The sequence below is a fragment of the Cyprinus carpio genome, chromosome A1 (genome assembly GCF_018340385.1).
Source record: "Cyprinus carpio isolate SPL01 chromosome A1, ASM1834038v1, whole genome shotgun sequence".
NCBI lineage: Eukaryota > Metazoa > Chordata > Actinopteri > Cypriniformes > Cyprinidae > Cyprinus > Cyprinus carpio.
This window is the reverse complement of record NC_056572.1, coordinates 4,804,654-4,818,718: the sequence shown is the minus strand read 5'-3', so window position 1 is coordinate 4,818,718 and position 14,065 is coordinate 4,804,654. Positions and strand designations below refer to the sequence as shown.

At 35.0% G+C, this 14,065-nt stretch overlaps 1 protein-coding gene across 3 annotated transcripts in view; it reads right to left on the bottom strand.

Moving 5' to 3' along the window:
- The window catches only part of LOC109073381 (zeta-sarcoglycan), a 237,824-nt gene that overhangs the window by 25,958 nt on the left and 197,801 nt on the right, over nucleotides 1–14,065 (bottom strand). For all 3 annotated transcript variants that reach the window (XM_042720165.1, XM_042720236.1, XM_042720101.1), the window contains exons 5-6: nucleotides 6,673–6,795; nucleotides 3,922–3,994 (exon numbers count right to left, since the gene is read on the bottom strand). In XM_042720165.1, the coding sequence (XP_042576099.1) occupies nucleotides 3,922–3,994; nucleotides 6,673–6,795 (196 nt within the window). The remainder of the gene's footprint in view (nucleotides 1–3,921; nucleotides 3,995–6,672; nucleotides 6,796–14,065) is intronic.

Here is a 14,065-nt window from a genome sequence, read left to right as displayed (position 1 = left end):
AAAGGTGTTTTCTGTGACGACGAAAAACATTAGTGAAATTGAGGGGGAAAAGAAGTCAACAGAGAGTTTCTTTCTGTGGCTTTAGATCAGTGTGGACTCAGAGAGAAATTCCCAGACTCCCTCATCAGCTCTAAGGCAGCTGGATCAATTCTCATCGTATTATACCCTGCATTAGCTGGCAGAGTTAACTGATCGCTAATGGCAAGAGTCTGTTGCACTCTCACCCTACCCACCCTTCGCTAGGCTATTAGCAGCACGACCAAACCCTAATGTTGGGCAAGGGAGGTAGAAAACAAAAGCGAGGCTATTACAAGTCTACTTAAACTTGGTCCATGCCCTTCATCAACACCAACTGAGTTGACAGTGACTACACAAAGGTCTGAAAAGAGAGGACTGTGTGGCGGTGGAGAGTATGCGAGGAGGAAATGGAGGCCATCCGAGCCATCTCAAATGATGGCAATCTTTCTTTGTCAGAGATTGTTGCTTAATTAATGAGAGCCCGAGGCAAGTTCAAACCTCACTGCTGAGAGGGAACCACCAAACTAAACAAATCAAGGCAAATGACCAGAAATTTGCCAAGAAGAATGAAAGATGGAATGCCAGTAGCAGCTGATTGGAATGGCGTTCCAGCAATATAGAGCCATTTTTGAATAGACTGCAATCAAGCTTTTCTTAGTGATTTGGATGCTACTTTGTTATCTATAAAAATATACAAAAATAAGTGTCAATATAAAATAGGTCAATGCTAATTGGGAATTGCAAATATTAAATATTATATTTGATCGCATTATTTAAACAGGAGCACACAGATTTGATTAAAGGGAAAGTTACTCAAACTTAAAAATTGTGTCATTTACGTTCTCGTGTCATTCCATGTCAGCTATTTCTTTAAATAATTAATAACTACTGGAATAGGTTTAAATGTTTTTTTTATTATTATTTATTTATAAATAATAATAATAATAATAATAATAATAATAATAATAATACTAAGGTGTGCATATGGTTTTACAAATTCAGTTCATTCAAATCTGATCTCTGCACAACTTTAGAATCTCGAATGTCCTTTAAAAGGATAAAATATATTTTGAGAAATGGCCTCCAAAATAGTTTTGTAACATTTTTTATTATATCTTTTGTGTTCTGCAGAAGAAAGAAATGCGGGTTTATAACGACAGGAGAGAAACTGATTAAATTATTTGCATTTTTGGGTGAACTACCCCGTTAAAGAAAGTAATGACAAATTCCCAGATAAATTATCATTACCAAAAAAAAAAAAAAAAAAAAAAATGCATTAAGCTTTAGTAGCTCAAGTAGAAAATTAGAACTACTTAACCAGACATTTCACTCAAACTGCATGGATCAGGTATCATTTGTTATTAGCAGCGAATCACTTAGGAGTGTTTTAATTGAAAAGGGACTTTCTGCATTCTTTAACATTTGCTTCAACACTAAGTCACATTTCATTACTTTGCCATTTAACTGAAGCTTTTATCCAAAGCCACTTATCAAAAAAAAAAAAAAAAAAAAAAAAAAATTATTAATAATAATTCTGAGACCAACCAGAGGTAAAATGCACCGCCTGGGGGCAAAATTATGATTGTTCATAGATCTTTATCTATTTGAATCTAAAACTTTTTTCCTCCCTTGAGCTTGTGCTCTCACTGAGTGTGTGTTCATTCATCAGAGCCTTGTTACACACACACACAAAGCTTTCACTGACATTAGCTAATCAAAATTCTCTACTCTCAAGTGTTACTTTGAAGGTGGTCTGTCCAACTCTTGATGAGGGACCTATGAGAAATTATATCAACAGGATGCATTTGAACTCAACTCTTGGTGAAACCATATCATAAGACATTGGCCTTTAATAGACTCTGTTAAGTCATGACATGTTCCATTTACTTTAACTGTGTAATTCTTGACTCTAAGAAGGACAGAGACACTGAGACTGAAAGAAGGTGAGTTAAAGATGAGGGAGTTCTGGACAAACATTTGTTTACAAAAGTTTCATACACCAAGGACGACATAAAGCAGGCTCATAACTCATTATGTAGGCTCATTTTAATTGGCTGTCAAGCTCAGTGATGATGAACACACTTCGATAAAACAATAATTAGGAGAAAGCAAACTAGATTTATATGTTTCCTGTGTCTGATTTACAAACTAATGAGGGCGAAAGCGAAGTGAAATACATAAAGTGTGTAATAAGCCATTAATCCACACAAAATGTTGAAGGAATGTTAATGCACACAGGGCAGTCAGGATTCTATCTGAAGAGAACAACCAGAAATTCTCAGTGAGGGAGGAGGAAAGAGATGAGAAACAGTGAAGGAGTCATGATGAGTGTGCGATTATCTGTAGATTTTCACTATGGCATTACTTCACAATCAAAGTGTCTGCTCTCTACTGTGAAACAGACTGCAGACTGGGATGAAATTACTGCAATGCTATTTATCTGTCCCAGAAAACTTAGTATTAGTAAAGTATTAAATACAGTACAATGTAAAATCTTAGTTGCTTTTCTTAGTTGCTAGCACATTAGTTGATTTACAGAAACATTTGTTTTAAGACTAACACTTAGCTTTCAGTTTAGTGTTCTTTCTCATATCTTTATTTAGTGGCACTAAAATAAAACTGTGTTTTATAAAAATGCTGTTCATTAAACTTTCTATTCATCAGATAATTCTGAAAAAAAAAACACAAATAAAAAAAAAAATTCAATCAATAAATAAAAAACTAACCAAAAATTCTAATAACAATTGATAATATTAGAGAGAGAGAGAGAAAACTTACTTCCTAACTTTTGACTTTAGTACATATTATTATTAATGAAAGCATCCTCAAGTGCCTAAAACTTTTAACTCTACTGTACATTGCAAGTAGGTGGTAACATTTATCTAAAAATAATTGTTCCTACTTTTACGTTTTAAAAACAAATGTTTTTGAGAAGCATTTAATATGCTTAAGACTTTTGCATACACTACAATGTGGGTGGAAGAATGAAACATTTCACTGAACTTCAGCTTCTTAGCTCTAGCTTTAGATGAAGTCAAACTAATGACTATAAAAGGAAAAGGATGTTGTTGTTTTTTTTGTTTTTATCCATTAATAGTGTAGTTACAGGATTGACCAGCAGGGGCTACGTGGACCATGCTAACTAGCCAAACCTTGACTTCTTAATGGTTCAAATCCTGCTCATGTTGGCCATTAAGATAATAAATGGAACTAAAAAGGGTCAACACTCTCATTGAAAGCTGAAAGTGTGGTATAAGATGTCACTATCCCTCCATTAACCCAATCATCTCCCCCATTTTTCTAATGATGAAAGTAGATTTGTTTCTGGTGCATTTGCATTAAGCAAGTTCATAAGCGATTGGAAAGCACCCAGCAGTGCTCCATCAAACCAAACTGGGTGGTAAAAGCTCTTGGTTCCCCTCAGTAACCTGCCTACTTGCACTTAAAGTGACTCCATCCATCATGGCACTACATCATTTCCTGCAGTGATAATGTCGGAGTTTGGGGGAGTGAAAAACATCGCAATGTTTTAGTGACCTATTGGACAACCAATCAGATATCGACTAATGCAGACAGAAGAGATTAGATCAATCTGATTGGCTGATCCACCGTTGATGGATTGGGCATGTCATAGAGGTCGTGTCTTCTTTCTCATAACAGAGTGTGAATGGGACAGTTTGTCACTGAATATTGAGGATATAAAGCTTCTATGGACAATTAGGAAGTGGACATTCATTAAGTTCATGTTTTATGACTTTCCTCTATCCTTCTGTGTCTTGTCCCATTCTTTTTTTCTCATTCTCTAGCTCTTTACCCCTTCCCGTCCCCCTTGCCCCCTCTTTGGATCTCAGTGTAAATCACACTTGGAATGATAATGTTATGCATTAAGAAAGCATGTCTTACTTCAGGTCTTGGAATGGTTCAGCTCGAACATGTGGCGTTTCCACTGAATGACTAAACACAACTCCCTCATTGCCTAGAGAGATAAAGAGACAAAAAAAGTCACGAAGGCTAAATGTAAATATACATTGCCATACAACTTTGTGAACAAATCAACATTGTGAACAACCATTCAGTTACCACACAGACTTTTAAAATGACAGAACTTTATGTTGTACAATACAGCTCACATCATCATCATCATTATCATTTTATTTTTCAAGGAATTAAAACTTTTATTAAGCAAGGATGCATTAAATTGACCAAAAGTGACATTGAAGACATATATAAAGTTACCAAAGTGACCAAAAAAGTAACCAAAAAAGAAAGAAAAACGTAGGAAAAAAATTGCTAAATTAGCATACTAGAATTATTAATAGGATTATGTGACACTGATTGGAGTATTTGCTGAAAAGTCGACCTTGCCATTTACGGAATAAATTACATTTTAACATATATTAAAATAGAAATAATAATAATAATAACAATAATAATATTTTTAAATGTTGTTTCAAAATGTAATAATATTTCACATTATTGCTGCTTACTGTTGTTTTGATCAAATACATACAGTCTTGTTGTGAATACAAAACTTTACAAATCTTACCAACCTCAAACTTTACACATATCTGACTCGGCTCAAAATCGTATAATTTTCTGAGAAGGGTGTCAATACCAGGTGTAAACAGGGTTCATGAGAAGCCAAACGACTCACAAATAAACACGTGGTCGATGGTGGAATTGATAAATCTGGCTTATCAAATCCTCACATCCTACCTAATGCTCTGTTTTACTGTGCCTTCTATACCACTAATAAAGTAACTCAGGCTAGGCAGAGATATGAAACATCAAGTGATAAATTACAAGAGCTGTAGAGCGGTAGACTGGAGTGCGTTTTTCTGGATCTGTATTTCTGGAACATTTGAAGTGTCCCCCATTTCACAGCATAATTTTTCTTGAAAATGTGCTTGTTAAGCGAGTTCTTCTTATTAGTATAAAAGTAAGCTGTTCTTCCATACTTGCTTTTTTATTAGTTTCAGCCTGTCCTAGTTTATTTTATTCCTCTTCATTTTCCCCACTATCATGCTAGGAATAGTATAAAGAAACAGTTCATTCAAAATCAAACTTCTGTCATTTTAAACACATATTCTTTGCTTTCTTATATGGAACACAAACAGAAAAGTTTTGACGAATATTCACAGTAAATTCACGTACATTTTCTTTTGAGACCAAGTCATAAAGTTTTCAAATGACATGATGCTGAGTAAATGATGAAAGATTTTTTTTTTTTTTGAGTGAAATATTCCTAACACTTAACTCTCTTTCTCCATTCTCTTTCTCTCCCCAGGGCAGTTCTTGATTCTGACACATTTTAGCCTTTCAGTCTCACCTCTGAAGAACCACAGACTTCCATTTATGCATGCTCTGTCTATCTTTCTCTCTCTACCACCATTTCTCTCCCTTGATCCCTCTCTCTAACCATATATTTTTTTTGTGAAAAGATGTAATGAACAGATCTGCCCAATTACTGAGCATGTGCCCTCTTTGTCCCTGACCTCTAACTATTCAACTTGACCTCCCAGCATGCACTGTTTCAGACAGAGACAGTAAAAAGGAAAGCATAAGAGAGAGAGAGAGGCCTGCATGAGTAAAATCTATTTGAAACAATATATTTGCATTTCAATGTAAAGACAGGTTTCTAGTACATATGGTGCATGCAAATATTTAAATCTTAAAAATGTAAAATGTTGGCCCAAAAAATGGATGCTGGGGAAAAAAGACCTAAGAATTCTAATGAGCAGACATGGTAATGCCCCTCTCTGCCATTAGGTCTATTTGCATAGCTTAAAATCCACGTTTAGAACAATGTCTTTAAGGTTTTCCTATGCATAATTCACTTCCCAAACCAATTTCAGATTAACCATTACATTGTGCTGAAAATATGAAGACCAAACATCAATGGGTAATGCTGAACAATAATCGTGCATTCATATATTATTGAACTGCTGTATAAAAGTAATATCACACATTTGGAGTGACTCATCTCTCTCTCTCACCTACTGCTCTGCAGGTTTAGTGGACTAATGATGCCTGACTGTATTCCTTGACAACTGCAATTTTCTCCTTGCACATCAAGCAGTTCCCATTAAGAGAACAAAATCGACCTGGCTCTGATGTAACAGTCCGTAGTCACTTAAATTAAAAGAACTAAATGTATAGAAATCGATTCACATATGCGTTATTTTATTTGAAATCATTTCATCAGCACTTAAAATCATTTTAAGTTACATGCTGCAAGGTGTCAAAAACAGAATGTGTGTCCATCAACTGAAAGCACATTGCTGTAATGCTGAAGATAGCTCAGTTGATTGGGATTGAGCTTGTTTTACATATCAGGCATCTGGTGTAGATAAGCGTAACCAAACTTTTCTGACAGATGTGGGCATGCAGGCTTTGTTGTCTTTTACAGATGTGCAAGTACATATGTATTTTATGTTTGCAATATATTGTGGAAAAATGCATGGATATAAGGCTACTAACAAGCAGGAAAACTACTGTATGATATAACATTACAGGCCAAAGCAAATGCAAAAAAGCAGAAAATTGAAAAATATCTTCCCTAAGGAAGGCAGTTTTATACCTTTGTCTGTAAGTTTTTGTACACGGATCATGTGTGAATGGATGAATACGTGAGTGTGTTTGTGTATGTGATACCTGTGACTCTCAGTTTGTCTGTGCCAATACTGATCTCATCTTCATCAGCAGAGAAGAGAACTCTCTCACCATCACTACTTCTCACTTCGAACCGCTGACACTGGGCTTCTACCATCTCAGAGCCTATAGAAAGAGATAAAGAAAGAATAATGCCTTGAAAAACAAGATCATAAGACATTTTTTAACCTTTGCAGCCCACATAAATCACCTCTAATCAGGAATGGTCTTCTTGTGATGGACACGGGGGACAAGAAGGAAGGAGGGGTAGGGTTGGGGGAATTGCTTTTAGACCATAAGGTTCAAAAGGTATTAGAAGAAATATTGGCCTATTGGTGTCGCTAGAGAGTTTGAGATAGGGACTCCAAATTTGACATGGTTAATTTTGAGACTGTCCTCTATCTGTGTGGCAAATTTCATAATTTCCCGCAAGCAGTTCTATGGGCTACCATAGACTTCCAGAGAAGAAGAAGAAGAAAGCTAATGGATATAAGAGTTGCCTAGACCCCTAATTAACAACATGTGGGAAGAGTTTTAAATACAATGTTATCCAGGAGAAAAAAAACTAATTGGAAAGGTTCTTACGAATAATAGCAACATAACTACCAATAGTATCAACATGATACTACAAATTCCTCTATGTTACAGTTTACTATGGAAAGCCTTTCTTATTCAGACCCTGATGCTTGATTATGAATTAGAGAAAGAGCTGAGTTTGTGTTGTTTCACGCAGGAGGCTGATGTGAGAGTTGTGAATGACTGATCTTGACTTTATTCACTAAGTGTGACTTGGCCTATAAATTACACTGTTACTGGAATCTCAGTAGCTTTTAATGCACTGCCCCAAACAAACACTGCAATGGCTTCACTGACTGTATTATTCATCACAGCTATCATATCTTCCATGTCTTAGGTGACCTTGGAGAGCAAACTTGGCTTTGTTTGTTTGCCCACATTATGCATGTGTGACAGAAAGTAAGCTTCTCTTTTTCCTAAAGCCTGCTCTCTCCTTTCTCTGCTACCCTCTATTGTCTTTCTAGACTTCTTCATATATTCATTGCCTGTCCTCTTATTTTTTTTTCAGTGTTTGTATCATAAGACACCCTGCCCTTTCTCCAAGCACCCTATGGCAAAGAGAGCAGTACATTAAAGTAGCCTATGACAATGCAAATTTTGAGATTTAATTTAGGCAACTTTTCCAACATGGCTTTCTTTATATTTACTATCCACCATTTGGATTGTATATTAGAAAGTTATACTGTTCAACATAAATTCTTGATACCGTATATAGGACAACACCTCTCACAAGCTTAACTTGCAAATAGTTTATTAATAATGTTTCCATTTTAAAAGTCATTTAATATTTAACTTTATATATTTAATAATTTAACCAAATTCATTTCTCTTAACAAACTTTTGTATTTTCAGTTCTGTAGCCTGTTTTGTCCCATGTCTCAAAAAGCACAGTTGACATACTTATTTCAGTTTGGCATCTGAAGGAGCCCCAGATCAACAGTTCTTTTACTCAGCAAGAAGTTGCTGTTCCTGCTGTGCTTAAACATCTTTTCACAGACCTAAAGAAAGTGGAAGTATTGGATAGTGATTAAAGATGTTCTTGTGGACAAGGTACGGCTACATTTTATTATGCTGATAAGATCAAGAGGAGAGAATACTAATAAATTGTTAATTTATACTCATATTTTAAACTGCACAGCGGTGGCTAGAGATTTGCTTATAGATCCCCTACAGAGCATGATCATCTTTAGAGAGGACATGACAGAAACACACCACAGGATTATAAAGGGGCAGATTTGCTTCTTTCGTTCTTCCTTAGACTGAAAAAAAAAGATCTATGATAATGAAAGTTTTGATTTGTGAGTTTGTGGCATATCAGAAACAACAAGCAGTCTATGCATCCACCAGAAAAACTGAAAAAATATTTAAAAATAAATACTGATTTAACATGGCCATATTGAAATGGCAAGCAGAGATTCTAAACTAAAGAAAATTATGGTTCGTTGAACAATTGCACGTGATTGATTTTCTGCAAAAAAATATCTGGTGGATCTTGTGATTATGAAAAATTTAAACCTTCTTAGGTCAAAATAAACTACACATTAAATTACAAAATGCTTATTAGACATCATTAATTCATAATTAAAGCCATGTTGTTCACAGCAGGTTATTACCTCATATACGTTTGCATCACATTTAATGTTTGCATGATTCAAGAGCTCAAGGTTTGAGTGCTTGATTACGTCACTGATTGCTCTCAGTGAAAGTACATGTAAGGAGTAAATACTCATTATTTGGACAAGGATATCCTCACTTTCATAAAGCCATCCAGACTGCACTACCTCACGGATCTCACAGAGCCTTCCACTCATCTAGGTTATCTAAATGAGAAATGAAGTGTACTGGATATTAATGACGTGCTCTTGAATATTAATTGATACTGATTTACCTCTCATCAAAACTGAGGACTGATGATTAATTGTTGTTTTGAGGTTGGAGGAAATGGAAGCTTTCCCTCGGAGTGAAACCTTGCTGTGGAAAACCAGATGGTGTTGAAATGAAGAGATGCTTGTTGTATTTCACAAATGATGTGAAAAAACCTGACATTGTTAAATATGCCGGTTGAATTCAAAAATTACCTTGAGGAAAGCATTGAGTGTGATCAGTCAAAGTCTTTCATAGTATAGGACTGAAATGCATTATAAAAGTGGCGTGACAAAGGTTTTGCTATTCTACAGTGTCCAAAATGTCAAGGAGTGCTGGGGGGTCAGTGGAAACATTTACAGAAATAATGGTGTTAAAAATAAAATTATTTTTTAAATATAATATATGAGCAATACCACATGTGTGATATTGCTCTACTTCAGCATGGCTGTGATTCAGCCATAGGCACGCAGCCACACAGACTGATAGCAATATCACATGGCTAAGAAAGGCTCTCTCATAAAGGTAAACATCACATTTAGGGATCCATGGCAGAAAACAACAACAACAACAACAACAAAACCTTGTTTAACAATACCCCATATAGTCAAATAGTAATGTGCTGTAAATACACTGGTTTATTATCATTCCAGCTACAGCAAGGCTAACAGCTGGGCTTGGATGAGGCTGAGCATCTGTGCAAAATGTTATATAAAACGTGGAGCTTCTGATCTGAATTGCTTGGAGGTTCTAATCTGACCTTATGAGTAAACAACCTCTGCTGATGCAAGCCAAAGAAATGTCCATATCCTCTTTTTTTAGTCAGTCAGTCAGTCAGTCAATTAATCAATCAATCAATCAAAATAATAATAATAATAATAATAAAAATAATGTAAGGGCTCTGTATTAATGTAGAGAAATGGTACACAAAATAATGGCAACAAAATAAAATAAATAAATAATAATTAAAAAAAAAATAATAATAATACAAATAAATAGTAAAGATAAATTATTTTTCTGACCGAGATAATCCTCATCAATAAAAAGGCGAAATGGGTGAATTTTGAACACCTGCATTAATCAGTGGGTGTGTGTGCATGTGTCTGGGTGTGGTTTTTGGACAGTGTAAAGAGACAAATAATCAGAGCTGTTGTCATAATCAGCAAACACAGCCCTGAAGACTGATGCGTGTATTTGTACGCATTAATCTCCATATATCCTTTAGAAACTCTCTCTCTCTCTCTCTCTCTCTCTCTCTCTCTCTCTCTCTCTCTCTCTCTCTCTCTCTCCTTGGAGAGTGTAAGCTCACTACCTCGAAGTGGCAATGTGGCATTGCAAATGATGATATTCATTTAAAACTAGCAATTTATTCTGGCTAAATTAAACAACATAAAACAGCACATTAAATTTCTAAATGTTCCTCTACATGCATGCACACTTTGCCAGTGTATTCTTATCATGATTAATTACTTGGAACAAATCAGTGGAATCACTGGATTTTTGGTGCTGTGGAACTTATAACTGGTGACTTGAGCACTTTGAGGTGGCTGTTTTTGAAATTCCCAGGTATGTCTATATTTAAATTAGGTTCCCTTGTGCATTGCAGTGGATGCAATGGACTAAAACTTTTGAAATAGTATTATGTTGAGCTCTCCTTGACTAACTGAAATTCAAATACATACATACATAACTTATTCTGCTGACATATCATCTAGAATTTTTGTCCTTGAAGAGATTAAATGAACCAAGCAAATCACTGTGTGTGCACCTTTTTAATGTCATGTTGATGTAAAGTATTAAACAGCAATGTAACAGAGTCAACCACCGGTCCATGTTTGGCTGGTTAGCTTGATCTTGTAAGCCCCTGTTGGTAGTTGCTGCTTTCAAGGACATTTCGGTCTGTCCGTTGAGTTTATTTAGAGTAGAACGCCAATGGGGTAGCAATTTGTAATGCCTAATCAAAACCCCATAATATTTATACAAATGTATACAGTAATTTAACATTTGTGTATAAGCCAGGAGGCTAACTGGCTAGCAGTGTGCCACACTGGTACACTAGACGGTTAAAAAATCGTACAAAACTGCTGTTTATAAAATGATTATACATTTTACAGAAAAAAAGCTACAGTAAAAAACTGTTAATTAGTTACCTTACCGTACGGTGACAAAAAAACTGTGAATGGTTTAACATTGCATTTGATATCATTTTAATGTGAAATACTGTCAAATCGACAGCTGCTGTAAGAAAAAACAGTTAATTACTGTAAAATTTACAGTGAAAATTATATTAATATTACATCACTTAATTAAATAGTTACAAGTTGTAAAATATACAGTCACAATGTATTTATTTTATTTTATTTTATTTTATTTATTTTTTCGGGCAACCAGCTGTTTTCTCCCCCCCCCCCATACATTTAACAGAATTTTTTTTTTTTCTTTTTCTTTTTTTTTCTGATTGAACTGGCATGCTAAGATAACTATAATTTCATACTCTATATGTTTGGTCGTGTACTATTATATTAGCATAACTAACAAGACATTCATGGTCATAATAACAGTCAGATGACAAACATCAAAGCATTTATACTTATTATTATTGTTATTATTTTTTTTATTATTATTATTATGTTTTTTTTTTTTTTTTTTATTATTATTTTTTATTATTATTATTATTTTTTAGGATTTCTAATCTGTCTGAATAGAGTACTTATCTCACAAAGTTATTTCAGCCAATAGAAACTTAATGGGCAGGCTGAATTTTTCATGACAACTAATTGCCTTAAAAAAGAATGGAAATGCTAATTGTTAACATTTTTGTAAAGGATGGTGGTAAAGGACACTGGCAGCGTCCCTGTGCCACACCTGAGTCCCCACCATCACACACGTGTCTCTCTGTTGTCCTTGTCCGCCCCCTGAGCATCTCTCGCTCATGTCCTCTCTGTCACCCAGCGCTAATGAAATCATATCCCACTCTCTCAAAGCAGAGAAGCCATTCATTATGCAGTCTACACTTCTAAAAATAAAAAAGTCAATAAGACAAAAAGCAGATGCTGTGTTCCCTCAATGTCCTCTCAGTTGTTTGGCCTCTGGAGTAGGTGTTCAGAAGAGAGACAAGCTCACAGCAGAAGTTGGAGCGTGAGAACAGTCCATGCACGGATTATTTTCCTGTCCCTTGTTTTCAATCATCTGCACAGGGACCTCGTCGTGATCAGCAGGGTGCCTCAGGTTAGCAGAGAAGGATGGAGGGATGGAGAGAGAGAATGAAAACAAGATCTGACAGCACAAGCTTGATGCTGCATTTCATCACCAGCTCACTTCCAGCACACATCTCATAAACACCTCCAACTAAATCCTGCCGCCCAATAATTTAGTAATGCAGCGCTCCTGCAAGGTCATGAGGAGCATTATTTCAGACTGCCATTTACCCGAAACACACAACTCTGGAGAGTCACAAGGTGAGGATGCCCTAAATGATCAGTCTAAGGAATTTTTTCGGTTCTTAACCTACTTTTTAAGGTTGCAAAATTCTTGTGACTCTTCAGACACCATTCACTCTACACAAATTTTACTGTAAGAGTATGTTTTGGCTCACCAAGGTTGCATTTTTTTAATTATTATTATTTAGCATACAGTAAAAAATTAATATTGCAAAATAAGAATACAATTTATAACCATTTTATTAGATTCTGAAATTATTAATAGAGAGCAATAATATTGGCAATAAGCTGATTCTTATTAATGATAATTTTTTTTATTATTATTATCAAAGTTGACACATCATGGTTGTGCTTCCTAATATTTTCGTGTAAACTTTGATACTTATTTTTAGGATTCTCTGATGAATAGGTTCAAAAGAACAGATTATTATTTTTAATAACAATGTACACGTCTTTGCTCTAACTTCTGAACATTGATGTGTGCATATATGTATAATAACAACATCCATTGTATGCGTGATTTCTAATGCTTTTGGAATACTTGCAAATTTCTTTGTCTTTTTTAAAGCTAATTTCATAGCTAGTGTTTTATGTATCCTAAATACACAAAATAAAATAATATTTTCACACTATTTTCTGGAGATGACGTACAATAAAAATATTCAGTTATTTTTTTAGATTATGTAATTAATGTAACGTAATTTATATTTTATGATGGATTTTCATTAAACAAGGTTAAATCAAAATGTATGCATAAGTCGAAAAATACTTTTTTTATTTATTTTTTTACAGTTTTAAATATATATGTATGTATGTATGTATGTATGTATATATATATATATATATATATATATATATATATATATAAAATAGTATATCAATCCTTGAACCTTGGGCCTATAGCCACAAAGACTATGACAGATTACAGCTCTCAGATATTTAAGCGACTCCCTTATGGACACAGGATAAAGTCATGATCGCAGGGCTCTCGCTTCACGCTCACCACAATGCAACGGTGCATCGATCACCTGAACTTATGGGCCATATTATAAAAACAGAGACCTCTACACTCCTGGGCCAAGCTATCAGAGGACAGCCCAGCTCTCTGGCTCTCAGCACCTCCATACAATTTCTGTTTAAAGATTAATGTTCTTGCAGCGAGTGGGTTCAGGGACGAGAGAACAAGGAGAGGAGGGAAACAAACAGCAAACAAGAGTGTGGAAGCGACAGGTGATACAGAATAACTTTGCTGCCTGTTTAGGAGCTATTCCATGATATTCCCTAAATATTCAGTCAATGTCAAGAGAGCAATGACAGCCTAAAGGCAACGACCCTGCGGAGTGGGTGAATGTCAAAGAGAGGATACAGAGGGCACATTGGTGAGAGTTTTATGAGACTCCAAATTGGTAACAAACCTTCAGTGTAGAAGTAAATTCGCATAGCATTTGTTTAAAATTGTGTAACGGAAAAAAAAAGGTCAGTTTTATTTTTAACATTAATATGATTTTTCACCTTCG